Source organism: Camarhynchus parvulus, chromosome 14 (genome assembly GCF_901933205.1).
Source record: "Camarhynchus parvulus chromosome 14, STF_HiC, whole genome shotgun sequence".
In the NCBI taxonomy this organism is placed as follows: Eukaryota; Metazoa; Chordata; class Aves; order Passeriformes; family Thraupidae; genus Camarhynchus; species Camarhynchus parvulus.
In genome coordinates, this window is record NC_044584.1 from 5,733,906 (window position 1) to 5,747,513 (window position 13,608).

At 50.5% G+C, this 13,608-nt stretch overlaps 1 protein-coding gene across 3 annotated transcripts in view; it reads left to right on the plus strand.

Moving 5' to 3' along the window:
* Window positions 1-12,218, plus strand: part of CACNA1H (calcium voltage-gated channel subunit alpha1 H) — a 153,294-nt gene extending 141,076 nt beyond the window's left edge. For 2 of the 3 annotated variants that reach the window (XM_030958025.1, XM_030958026.1), the window contains exons 31-35: window positions 938-1,059; window positions 2,502-2,807; window positions 5,747-5,930; window positions 9,153-9,343; window positions 9,993-12,218. In XM_030958025.1, the coding sequence (XP_030813885.1) occupies window positions 938-1,059; window positions 2,502-2,807; window positions 5,747-5,930; window positions 9,153-9,343; window positions 9,993-11,078 (1,889 nt within the window). In that variant the 3' untranslated portion in view covers window positions 11,079-12,218. The remainder of the gene's footprint in view (window positions 1-937; window positions 1,060-2,501; window positions 2,808-5,746; window positions 5,931-9,152; window positions 9,344-9,992) is intronic. The other variant, XM_030958027.1, reaches the window with a different exon arrangement.
* The last annotated feature ends 1,390 nt before the right edge of the window (window positions 12,219-13,608 follow it).

Sequence of the window (13,608 nt, forward strand, 5' to 3'; positions counted from 1 at the left end):
AGTTCTGCACCCACCCTGAGTGAGACAGTGTGGGTTTATATTCCACCCCTGGAGTTATGGGTGTATTTGTTCAGTCACAGGGGTGAAAAATGGTTCTTGTGGTGTTTCCACACACACCTGGGCAGTGCCAGCCCAGGGAACCCCACTGGGGCAGGACTCTGCTTCCCAGCCCAATTTAATGGGAATATTCCTTCCTTTTTCCTGATCAGTCCGTGCCAGCCACAAGAACCATCAGCCCTCTCTCCCCCAGGACTGGTCATTTGTGGGTTTTTCTTGGAATTTTTTTTTTGTTTTTCCTTCCAATTTACCTCAGAATAATTACCTAAGACTGAAATGCCCAACCAAGAGCCATTGCTGCCCGTCCTAATGGATATTTAATGAGGCTGTGTTTTATGGGAAGATGGATATTTCATATGTTCAATTTGCATTCATTAGGCTATTAATTCTCAGGGGGAAAATGTCAAATTGCTCCACTTTATCTCAGTGAAAATATCCCTCGTGGTGGATGTAAAAAATCATCAAGGCGAGGGCGCAATCAACAGGAAAACAGACAAAGGAGGCTGTAGAGCAGGAGTAGAGAAAATCACAGAAATCAGAAGGAATGGTTTGGCTTGAAAAGGACTTTAAAGCCCATCCAGTGCCACCCCTTGCCATGGGCAGGGGCACCTTCCACTAGCCCAGCTTGCTCCAAACCCTGTCCACCGTGGCCTTGAATGTTTCCAGGGATGGGAATTCCACCCCCACCATTTCCACGCCTCCTGCCGTCCTGTGCCAAGACTCTCCAGCTGAAAACACCTTTCCCCCTGTCCCTCCTGCTCCTCCTGAGCAGGATGTCACCACGCCCTGGTGCCATGAATCCATGGGACGTGGCTCTGGGGGCTGCTGTGGGTACTCCAGCATGGCTTGGCTGATGTGCTGCTCCTTCCCTGCCCCACAGATTGCAGTGAGGAGAACCCCTGTGAGGGCCTGAGCCGCCACGCCACCTTCACCAACCTCGGCATGGCCTTCCTCACCCTCTTCAGGGTGTCCACGGGGGACAACTGGAACGGGATCATGAAGGTGTGTGCAATCTCTGGGGGCTTCCTCCTCTCTGGAGGTACAGTTTTCAAATGGATTTAGGCAACTCTTGGGTGCAAGCAAAAATGTTTCCTCTTAAAACATCAGAATGGGACTTCCTATTAGAAAAGCCAGGTGTGTTCTCAAGATTTGTCCTAAGTCTCACCCAACCTGATGCTTTGTTCCTGGATGTAATTTTGAAGGAAAATTGATGCCAGGTTTTTGACTGGGAGGAGTAACCATGTGCTCTGGGTGCTGTGCCTTTGGGATGTGTCACAGAGTCACAGGATCATGGAATGCTTTGGGCTGGAAGGGACCTTAAAGCTCATCCAGTGCCACCCCCTGCCATGGGCAGCGACACCTTCCTTGCTCCATGCTCTGTCCAACCTGACCTGAAACACTCCAGGAGATGAGAAATCCAAAACTTTTGGGCAAACCATTCCCCTCTTTGTGGGTGCTGTAATCCATGACCCCCGTATTTCCTCTTACCTGTTGCAGTTGTACTCACTTTGTGTTCTTTTGGTGTTTTGAGACAAACTTTAAGGAATTTAGAGATTTTAGAGGAGCTAAGATTTTAGTTAGAGATAAGCTTTATTGGAGTTAATTAAAATAAGTGGGTAGGCCTTGATGAAGTTAAGAGTTAGTAGTTAACTAATAATTGATTGCTTGTCGACACAATGTTTGGTTAGCTGGGTTTATAATGAAGAATATAGAAACTGATAAATAGATTTTAAGAACATAAGACAATTGTAGGTTTGTCTCTGAAACTCTATTACTGGAATGGGAGTCCTACCAATGGGTTCCTTTGTCAAATTTGCATTAAAAACGTAGAAAGAGAATGAGGAAGTCCTACTATTTCCCTCCCCATGAAAGGGACCACCAACCCATTTCAAAGAACAAACTGCACATGCTTAATGGCATTTGAACTAATTACCATATGAATGGAATGGGATGCACCAAAGTTATGAATATGCATTTGTATTTTGGGTATTCAATACTTGTATAGGTAAAGGACTGTCATCATTTAGGGGTGTATTTGGGACCCCTCCCCATAAAAACACACAACCCATTTCAAACTTTAAACTGCTATAGAGCTTTTGAATGGTACCTGAACTCAATACCATATTGTGGAATGGGATGCACCAAAGTTATGAATATGCATTTGTATTTTGGGTATTCAATACTTGTATAGATAAAAGGATTCTAGAATCACCTGTAAATTAATACTTAAATCGATAAAAGGACTCTGTAATCACCTGTAAATTGTGGTATTTGGGAGCTGTCCTGCACGCTGTGCGATTTCTAACTTTAAACTGTTAGAGAGTTTTTGTCCATCGCAGTTGGATATCAGCACTAGATCAATATCCATATTTTTGATAAATGAGTTTCTGCCCTGGAGCCCCAGCAGAGGGTCTCCAATGGCTGCCCTGTGTCCCCTGGTGCAGGACACGCTGCGGGAGTGCACGCGGGAGGACAAGCACTGCCTCAGCTACCTGCCCGTCATCTCCCCCGTCTACTTTGTCACCTTCGTCCTCATCGCCCAGTTCGTCCTGGTCAACGTGGTGGTGGCAGTGCTGATGAAGCACCTGGAGGAGAGCAACAAGGAGGCCAAGGAGGACGCTGAGATGGACGCTGAGATCGAGCTGGAGATGTCCAGAGGAACCGGCGGGAGCAGGAGTGGGGCCGTGGCTGGGGAGAGCCGGGCGCTGCACGGGAACCTGGAGCACCCCAAGGGGAAGCACCAAGGCCTGGTGAGAGCTGGGCTGGGGAGGGCATGGATCCCACCAGCCTGACCAGCAGATCCCACACAAAGCCAGAGGGACAGGACTCTAGGAGCTGTCCCAGCCCCTACCCAGGGACGTCACCACCACCCCATGTCCTGAGGCAGCTCCCAGGGCTCCTGGAGGTGGAAGGTGCTGGAAACGTTATCCTGGCCATTATTCCAGAGAGAGTTCAAAGTCCACCTCCCCACTTCATTCTCAGGTTGTGGATTTAAAGTTCAGAGCCATAAAAGCCACATAAAAGTCCCTGTCCTGCTGTCCCAGCCAGTCCTTGTCATTTTTCAGAGCAGCAGGACCAATGAGCAATCCCAAAAATCCTGGGAGTGCTGGCACTGGGAGCCCTGGCACCTGCAGCATGGGATGGGATAAATTCCCTTCACAGGTTCTGTTTAATCCCACTTTGGGATTTCCAGAGGATCCTCCAGCAATTCAGTGCTGCTGCAAACCTGCAGCTCCCCAAGGCTCTGCTTAGGACATGGAGAACTTGGGAATTATCAGAGCCCCTCAGCAAGGAGCTGCAGGTCCCTGGGTTGATTTTTGGAGGTCCCTGGGTTGATTTTTGGAGGTTCCTGGGTGGATTTTTGGGACACTGCCTGCTCTCTGATCCCTGCCAGCCTTCCAGGAAAACAATCAGAAGTGCAGGGAGGAGGGAGGGTGTGAGATAATTGTCTCACCCCATGTCAGCAGCCTGTGATTAAGAGTGAACATGGAACTGCTTTGTCACCACGATCACAAATAAATCTACCGCGAAATCAGTGGGGGCTTGGAGATTAAATTACATTAAATTAGATTTTTGTGAAATCTATCAGGCTCCATTAGGGCGAGGAGAAAGATTTGGTTACACAGGGATGGGGAATTGGCTGTTTGAATGTTGCTCCTGACAAACAGTCCTGCAGGGAAATGCACAGGTCGCTTTTCTAATTGAGGGAAGAGAGGGCACCTCCCTTCACACAGGCTGCGAGTGCAAACACTTCATTCTCCTTGGGCTTTCCTCATCTTCCAATACTCCCAAGCACATCAGAGCCTCCTTTTAACCCTGGAGGTGATGAGGGGGAGAAGTGTCCCCTTCATCCTTCTACCTTGTCCTGCCACCACCCCACAAAAGCCCAGGCCACCAGGCTGGGGTGGCTGATGTCCCACCCGTTGTGGTGCTGTGCTTTGGGGCTGTGTCTGAGCTGTCCCCAACCTGTCCCTTCACAACCACAACCTTCCCAGCCTTTGTCCTTTCCACAGAGCAATCAGCCCTGTGTGGGACAGGAGTGAAATCCTCTTTTTAGCCTTTAAATTGTGCATTTGGCGTGACTTCAAGTGTTAAACCCAGAGCTGCAGGCAGAGCTTTTGTTTGTGGAGAAAACAGGGTCAGGTTTGATTTTATTGTTATTGCAAGAACTTGTTTGTGATACTGAGGAAACTGAGGCAGGGAGGGATCAACACCTCAGGCTTCCAGCAATCCCCAGAGCTGGGGATTCAGGGGATGCTCTAGGGACATTCCCAGCAAACCAGAAGGGCTTCAACCCCCTCTGCTCCCAGTCACCCCCAATGTCCCATCCCAATTTCCAGGGTATGGGATCAGGCTCTGGAGTGCAGCAGGTGTTTCCCAGCAAGGAAGAGGAGCAGCAGTGATGCCTCCAAACCATCCTCACTGTCCAGAGCAGCTCTCCAACAAATTTCCCATCCATGGTTCATATTTCAAGCCCTTACTTCATTTGAAATTTACCCACGTCCCTAATTCAGTCAGCTCTCAACAGCTGAACCTTTAAAAATTGAAGTGGCTGATGTCAATAAGGGCTTTCTGTTCATCTGTTCCAGCCACAGCCAAGCTGAGCTTTAGGAGCCAAATCCTGAGATCCTCCTGTTCAGGTGCTGAGACCTTTTGTTCTCCTTGTGGCTCAGGGCTGAGCAGGAGCCCCTGGCTGCCCCCAGCCCAGGTGAGGCTGTGCTGGTGGGGCTGATGAGCTGGGATGGCCAAGGACCAGCTGGCACTGGCTGCTGAGGCTTCCACCCATCAGCTGAGAGCCCTGGGTGGCTGCTGGGCACAGCCACAGCTGGCAGAGCTGGACGCCAAGGAGCTGTAAATACCTGCTGCTCCCCCCTTCCCAGCCAAGCTCCACAGGGTAAAAGCATGGAGTAATTCATCTTGGGGCGTGCGCCTTCAGGGAGCTGAGCAAAGACATTTCTAAGCCAGAAATACAAGTTAAAAACCAGATTTAACCAGATCCTTGGTGAGCTCCAAACCTGAGGGATCTCAGGGACAGGTTTTGCTGGCAGAGCAAAGCAAAATACATTTAATTTAAGACATGCAGCTGGGAAAATGTTTTCAATCAGTCACTGGGAGGCTGATGTGAAGGGAGAACCAGAGGGATTCACTGTGTTTGAGATAAAAGGGGAAACTGGGAGGGGATTGTGTCCAGCCAAGACAAGGGAAGAGATGAGAATCTTGACTCCATGTTTCAGAAGGCTGATTTATTATTTCATTATATATATTATAGTAAAAGAAAATGATATATTAAAACTATACTAAAAGAATAGAAGAAGGATTTCATCAGAAGGCTTGAAAGGAAAGGAATGATAATAAAATCTTGTGACTGGCCAGAGAGTCTGAGACAGCTGGACTGTGATTGGCCATTAATTAAAAACAACCACCTGAGACCAATCACAGATGCACCTGTTGCATTCCACAGCAGCAGATAATCATTGTTTACATTTCCTTTCTGAGGCCTCTCAGCTTCTCAGGAGAAAAATCCTAATGAAAGGATGTTTCACAAAATACATCCATGACAAGAAATCATTCTTACCTTCTCGCAGACTTCTCCCAGGACGACGCCTGGGAAAGCTGTGCCTCTCTCTGTGGCCAGGGAGCTGCTGCTGCCACGAGGGTGATGCCACCTCTATCTCCTGTTGCTCTGCAGGGCAGTGCAGCCTCGCTGAGGGCCCAGGACTCCCAGAACCTGCTGACAGTCAGGAAGATCTCCGTGTCCCGGATGCATTCCCTGCCCAACGACAGCTACATGTTCCGGCCCGTCACCCCGGCCACGGCGCCCCTGCCCCTGCACGAGGTGCAGATGGAAACCTACCCCTGCAAAGCCCAGAGAGGTACCACCCTCACAGATTCCTCTGCCCTGGGGCAAAGGTTTTGGGTTCCTCACCAAAAGAAGGATGTGGAAGGGCTGGAGCATATCCAGGGAAGGGGATGCAGCTTGGAGGGCTCAGACTGGAGAAGCTCAGGGGGAAACTTCTCATTCTCCACAAATCCCTGACAGGATGGGGTAGGGTTGGGCTCTGCTCTCAGGGAATAGGGCCAGGATGAAAGGAAACAGCCCCAAGTTCTGCCGGGGGAGGTTTGGATTGGATATCAGAGAAAATTTCTTCACTGGAAGGGTGTTCAAGCATCAGAACAGGCTCCCAGGGCAGTGGTGGGGTCATCATCCCTGGGAGTGTTTAAAAAACCTTTGGATCTGGCATTGGGGACTTGATTTAGCACCGGCCTTGGCAGTGCTGGATTAATGCTTGGAATCCATGGTCTTTTCCAATCTTTACAACTCCATGGTTACACCCACAGGGGGTTCAGTGGGGAGCAACCAAGCCAAGCATGGCCTGAGCAGGGCTCACTCCTGTGTGGTTGCAGCAGCACCACAGTGCTTCCCCACATCCTGCAAAACTCCACGTTGCCATCACCTCCCCAGCAGCAAGCTCAGGTGTTTGGGGAGAAGCAAAGCTCCGAGGCACAGGTACAGGATTTTAGCTGAGGGGAAGGGAGCTGTGCATTCCCTCTGACTCCTGCCTGCGGATCAATAGCATCCCCAGGAATAAAAGCCAGAGTTGGGATTGCTTCCAGCACAATTCCTCGTGTTTCAGGCAGGCTGCAGCCTCAGGGCAGTGCCTTTCAGCAGCACACGTGGAGTTCAGAGCTGCAGGAGTTTCTTTGGCAGCAGAAAGATCAGAAACCACTCTCTGGTTCTTCCTGAGCCCAGCCTTGTATGTCATGAATGACATACAATGAATGTCATGGAGAGACCCCAAAATCCAGGAATCACAGAGCCTTTGAGGGGGCATTCATCCTCTGCATCCCAGCACATTTCCCTGAAAATGCATTTCTGTCTCATACCGAGCTGCTTTGAAGGGGAAATTGTTGGAATTTTGGGTGTTGAGAATTTTAGATTTTTTATGTTGATAGATTTTGATTTTTAAGAGAGTATTGTATTTAATTTGAAGTTGTAGAGAAAGTTTTTTTAATTAAATGATGGAATTGAGATTATGAGTGTGTACTTTGATTAGAAATGTGTAATATTATGTAGTGGAAAATTTAGGGTTTAAGGTTTTAAAATATAGTGATATATGTAAAGTAAAATAGAGGGTTTAGGGTGGAGGTTGGGGGTTTTTAAATTTTTTTATGGGTTTGGGTAGTATTCTATAATTGGATAGAAAAGTTTATATTGTGGGATATGAGGGATTCATTATTAGGTTAAAAGCAAAAATACAACAGGAAATTGATCTGAAACACATCTGTGCCTCCCTAAAAGCACACGTGCTCCTGGAGGGGCTCCCAAGAACTTTTCCCAGCCTGGTTCCCTTTGATCCAGCGTGGTTTGAAAAGCCAGAACTGCCCAGTGGGTTTGCACACCCTGATTTGCTCTGATTTCCTTGGGAGAAGGAACTCTGTGTTTGTTCAGACTCTCTGGGAGCCAGGTCATGTTCTCTGCTCAGTGTTTATTATTATTTCACCTGCAAATTCCTGGTGAAGGAAAGAAAACAGAGGTTGAGTTTCACAGGCAGCCTCCTGGGGCTGCTTTTCATCCCTGGAGTGGCTGTAAAGGAGGATTTGTATCCATATAAAACTGCTGGGGCGTTGGCAGGGGTGGGTAGAGCCCACCAAGGATTCTCTGATGTTTCCTGAATTCCTCAATTTCTCTCCAAGAGCACTGGAGGGATGGATATGATGGATATGACTTTTTACCTGGTGGTAAAACCAACAGCACCCCAAGCTGTCCTGCTCCTGAGCTGCCCAAACTCTGCTTCAGGTCACAGATGCAGAAATTATATCCAAATAAAAATCAGCCCATGGAGACTCCCATGAGTGTTCTCATGGGCTTCAGGATGTCCGATCTCCTCCACTGACCACACAGTGAAAATCCTGTGGGATGAGCAGATCTCAGGATATTTTGGTTTTAGATGCAGTTTGCTGATTTCCTAGAAAAACAAGAGAAAAAAATATCCAGCTCCAGAGATCTTCAGTGCTCCTGAGCATCCAGTTTGGAGGGGGTTTGTGTTTCCTATGTGAGAGCTCGATGGAAAGTGTCCAACAGGAGGAAATTCCAGCTGAGGACAGGGAGTAGAGCATTGGGTCTGGATTTTATGACCATGTTTGTGACAGACTTTATGCCAGAGTTTTTCTGCATCATAAAAAGCACTTTAAAAAGCCTGGAATAGCACATGAACAGCACAGGCTCAGCCTGAAACTCTGGGTCTAAGAGAGCCCAAAAAAAACCTGGGGAGAAGCGAGGTGGGGGTGGGAATTCCTTCTGTGGTGTTCTGGAGGAAAGCTCCAAAAGAAAAATTATTAAACACTCACTTTTCTTTGTCCCCACCAACAAATCTGTCTGTGAAATGCAACTGTGATGTGTCTGGATGGCTTTTGTCAGGGGTTCAAGTTCCCTGACCCCTGGGTGAGATCTCTTGGAGTGATGGATAAGGGTGTTTGTAACACGGAGCTGGGCAGCACTGCAGGAACAGACGTTGGGTTTCAAACTAATGAGGACAATAAATCCTGCAGCCAAAAACCAGAGAAGATCTTTCAAACAACTCCCAAGTGCAGTAAAGCAGCACCACGGATGGGCTGGGGAGGAGGGATGGCCTTCAGACCCAGCCTGGGAGGCTTTGGGAAGAGAGAGATTCCAGCCTGTCCATGGCTCAGGGATGTCAGAGCATTTGGAGCAGCTCCTGGTGGGACCACACTGAGCTGAGCTGAACCTTGGGGACAGCCCCTGGTGGTGGCTGGGATGGGCTGGGTGGGAGAACTGCCCTGGGGCTGCAGAAGTTGTAGAATATCTTGAGTTAGAAGGGTCCCACAAGGATCAGAGCCCTGCACAGACACCCCAACATCTGTGAGCTCCCTGCCGTCCCTGCTGAGCTTCAAAGCAGCAGACAGGACGAGGGACAAGGTTTTTAATCCAAGGTTTATGCCGAGGTTCGGCATTTCACCCAGGCCCACCAGGTTTTTCCTTCTCCCTCCTGTGTTCACTCCCCTCTTGAAGCTTCTGCCTCAAACCTTGAGAGCCCCCGTGCCCAGCAGTGACTGCTCCCTCTGTCCTGCCCTAGGATCCATCAGCTCCACCCGCTCGCAGCCCGTGGGGGGCAGCTCCTCGCTGAGGGTGCCCGCGGAGGCCGCGCGCTGCCCCGGGCAGGACGGGCGGCACCGCTGGAAGGGGCTGGTCCCCCACGGCAGCCCCCGCTCTCCTGCTCTCAGCAAGCTGCTCTGCAGACAGGTGAGGGGCCAGCAGCACGCAGAGGTAACTCCTGCTTTGTCACCTGGTTCCTTCCCTTCTTCCCCAGTCCTCTCTCACGTTTCTTTGCTTGGAGCTAAAGTGGAATTCCTGTTTCAGAATTAAACGTGCCATAAATTTTAATGTATTCCCAGCAAATGTGGGAAGGCCCTTTTTTTTCCCTGCTTCCATCTTCATGGCTGTGCTGTTCGGGAAATAAGAGCTAAAGTATGGGGAGAAGGTGCCCAATCTCCACTTGGGAGAGCCCTCCATCATGATGGGTTGTGCTGGCTCAGGATTTGGGGCTGGAGCAAGACCAAGGTCCAGCAGATGCCAGCCCTGAACATGAAGCCTCCTGAAGTTTATCCTCTTGTACAGGAGGGTCTGACAGGACTGGCAGGATGGGGCAGGGATGAGGTGGGCTGTGTTAGACTCACAAACCCTTTGCCTCCTGCCACGGGCTCCCCATCCCTGTGAGTGTCCCAGGCCAGCTCGGATGGGGCTTGGAGCAACCTGGACTGGTGCAAGGTGCCCATGGCAGGATGAGGAAGGAGATGAGCTTTTTAAGACCCCTTCCAACACAATGTGGTTCTATAATTCTGTGTCCATCACTGGAGGTACTGCTGCCCAGCACATCCCCAGGCGCTCACCTCACTTCTCTCCCCTCCTCTTCCAGGAGGCTGTTCGGACAGACTCGGTAGACGGACAGACTCCAGAGCACAAAGACAGCCAGCAAGCAGAGCCTGGAGAGCCCCAACCATCAGCAAAGCAGTCCCAGAGCACCCTCACCCCCAGCCCTCTCCATTCCCCCCTCCCAGCCACCCCTCCACGCTCCCCACCATCCTCCCCACATCGGCCCCTGGGCCCCCTGGCACGGAAGCACACGTGTGGCCAGCACGGCGTTCCCAGCCAGCCACCCAGCCCCAGCAGCCCCCCCGGCCCCGAGGGCTGCCAGGGCGACCCCTCAGACCTGGCTGACGAGGAGGTTCGGCACATCAACAGCTCAGCCAAAGACTGGGCAGAGGAGCACTCGGACCCCGGCAGCTGCTCCACCTCGCCCTTCACCTCCCCGGCCCCGTCCCCCGTGCCCCTCAAGAACTGCAGCACAAGCAGCCTCTCCCGCAGGGAGAAGGACTTGAAGAAGTTCTACAGCACCGACACCAAGGGCTTCCTCAGCAAGCCCAGCTGGGCCGATGAGCAGCGGCGGCATTCCATCGAGATCTGCCCCTCCGGCGGCGCCCTGGAGCCCGCCGAGGACAAGCAGCGACCTCCTGGCCACGTCCAGCCAGAGGCCGACTACATCCATGGAGCCCGGAGGAAGAAGAAGATGAGCCCGCCCTGCATTTCTATAGATCCTCCCATGGAGGACGAGGGAGCGGCGGCCCAGCGCACCAAACCCTCCGAGAACACCCTGCTGCGGAGGAGAACCCCGTCCTGCGAGTTCCCGGCCTACCGAGAATCCCTGGAGCTCCCGGAGAGCCGAGGGGAGCACCTCAGCATCCCCAACTTCTCCTTCGAGCAGCTGGACGGCGGCTCCTTGAGCAGCCTCTCGGAGCTGCTGGACAGCGGGCAGTCCACGCTGGCCTCCCCGGACTCGCGGCCGGACGCTGAGCCGAGGAAACAGGATCACTTAAAAACTCAGCGGGGCAACGGCAAAGAGGGGGGCAAAGAGCTGCTGGGCACTGCCAAGAGCCCCCCGCACAAGCAGGACTTGGGCCCCGTGACTGTTGCCACAGAAGAAGGCACGGATGACCCAGTATAGCTGCTGGGATGGGGGACAGGGGGGATCTCAAGGGCTTGTCACCAACGTGGGGGTTCCAAAGCGAGGGCTCAGGAGCGGCCGTCACCAGGGCTGTCCTCTCGCTGCGGTCACTCGCTGGGAGGAGCTGTGGAAGTTTGCAAAAAAACCACACAAACACACACACACACACGTGAAAAATGAAAAAGAAACCAAACGAGCGGCTGGACGAAACTGGGGATGGGGTTTTGGGGCATTTGGCAAGAGGTTTTGGGGTTTCTTTTCTAAGGGGAAGGTGGATTGATGCAGGGGTGGCTTTGTTCCTCCCACACCGCTCTGTGGCCTCGATCACATTGATTCGGGTCTGAGGTGGTGGTGGTTGGGATCTGGGGGGGATTCTCTTGGGGTTTTGTTGTTTTGTTTGGTTTGTTTTTGGGTTTTTTTTTTTTAATTTTATTTTTATTTTAAAGATGCTCAACTTTTCCTGAGGCACCTTTTTGAGCTGTCACGTTACGCTGGAGTGCCTGGGAGCTGGACATTGTCTGTATATCAGCAGTTCTATAAATAAAAATTCTGTATTTGTGAGCTACAAAATGAGGAAACAAACAAACAAACAAAAAAAAAAACCTGGAAAAAAATAGACCCACAAAAACTCTCTCTTCATAATGCACATATTTTTATAGAGAAACAGAGATGCTGTTTTTTGCATTACATGGGTGGTGTTTCCTTGGGTTTTCTGTGGAATTAATTATTCCAGCCATTCATTTTCCAAATGTTTCTCCTCTTTCCTCGCTTCCCTGCCCTCCACCATCACCCCACCAGCTTCTTCTCACAGCTGATGCTTCTGACATCTCGCTCATTTTCTTTTGTACTTTAGAGGTTGTCCTAATTACAGACAAAAAAACCAAATCACTACTGAATTGTAGCCAGTGCAATAATAAGTTATTCATTCTTCTTGTCTGTCCAACTGTCCTGTTGCTTTTTTCCCCCCCCTCCTTTCTTTTTTAACTGAAATTCAGGTTAAACGTCGCAATAATCTGAACTAACGTGCACAAAGACGGTTTCTTGTGTTACAAAGAGAAAAAACTAATGAAAAAAAGGAAAAATAACTACATTTACAGAGAGATTAAAAAAAACTGAACAAATAAATAGTAAATTATTTAAGAAATGTATTTTGTTTACTGCAGTTCTAAGTAAATTATTGATACAGTGTGTAAAGGTGTAAAGAGCTGTCGTAGGTGATGTTCTTTGTGAGCATTTAAGGTGACGATTTGTCCTCCTCGTGACAGAACAACTCTGACCCCTTGGGGCAGTTTGCACTCCCTGTCCCTCCCTCCCCATCCCTGGACATGTTCCCTTCCCAAGGCCCTTCCAGAAGCCTCTAGAGGAATCCAGGTCACCTTTTAACACCACTTTGGGGGGGTTTTTTGCAGCTTTTTTTTTTTTTTACCCTCCTTCCCCACCCCTCCTGCAGGCCCTGTGTCCATGGCCCAGCTTGGCCATGGGAAATAGGAGCAGGAAGGAGCCCGTGGACACCCAGGGGGGAACAAACCCATCCAGTCGTTTCCGTTTGGTTCCTTCCGTGCCGCCTCATATTTATGCCTTCACATTTATCTTCTGTTATCGATGCATCCATTACTCCAAAGGAAATGTATCTTGTTTCACATCTATTAAACTGTATAAACTGGAAGCGTGGCCTCCCTTTGTGCCGCAGCGGGGGGGAGCCCAGCTGTCCCTCCCGCTCCCAGAGCTCGGCATTCCCTGAAAACTCCTTCCTCAACCTCTCTGAGCTCCAGCCCCCCAGGTGGGAACCATCCCTGCTGGAGCTGGAGGCTTCTCCCACCTCCCCCTGAGCTCAGAGAATCCCTCACCTCTCCTCCATATGTTGATCCGGCTGCTTCCGAGGAGCACCTGCGCCGCTGTAATTAAGAGTCATTTAGAATTATTGTAAATAATGATTCTGTCTCGGTGGGATAGCGAGGAATTCCAGAAAAGAGCCACAAAATCCATGATTAACAGTGCTTTGGGGAGGATGGCAAACTGCTTTTGCTGCAGTTTAAGGAGGGGAGGTGAATCCCTCTGCTCCAGGCTGAGTCCTGCCTGGAGGGGTGGGGGATGCCCCAGGGTGTCCCTCAGCATCAGGGGACACTCAGGGTGTCATTTACTGCTGAGATTATTTAGCTTTGCTGGAAAAGGCCTGAATTCCCTTCTGGCCCTGTGCCTAAATTCCCTTCAGGGGGAAAATCATCTCGCCACAGGGTTGGTGGCTGATGGTGGTGATGGAGAGAGGTGGAACAACTTGGAAGAGCTTGAGGCCAAGGCAGTGTCAGGAATAAGTTGGGATATTTGCAGGTTCTGGCTCTCTCAGCCTGCCACCCTTCCCAAAGCCTTTCCCAGACCCCTCAAAGCTCATCAGGACCCAAAACAACCCCACGAGCCTGCTGGAACATCCTGGCAGCATGGGCAGAATCAAGTTCAGACTGAATTTCCCAAGAGCAGAGAGTGACCATGGATTGCTCCCTGATGTCTCTTTTGGAGACACTCACCTGGACTT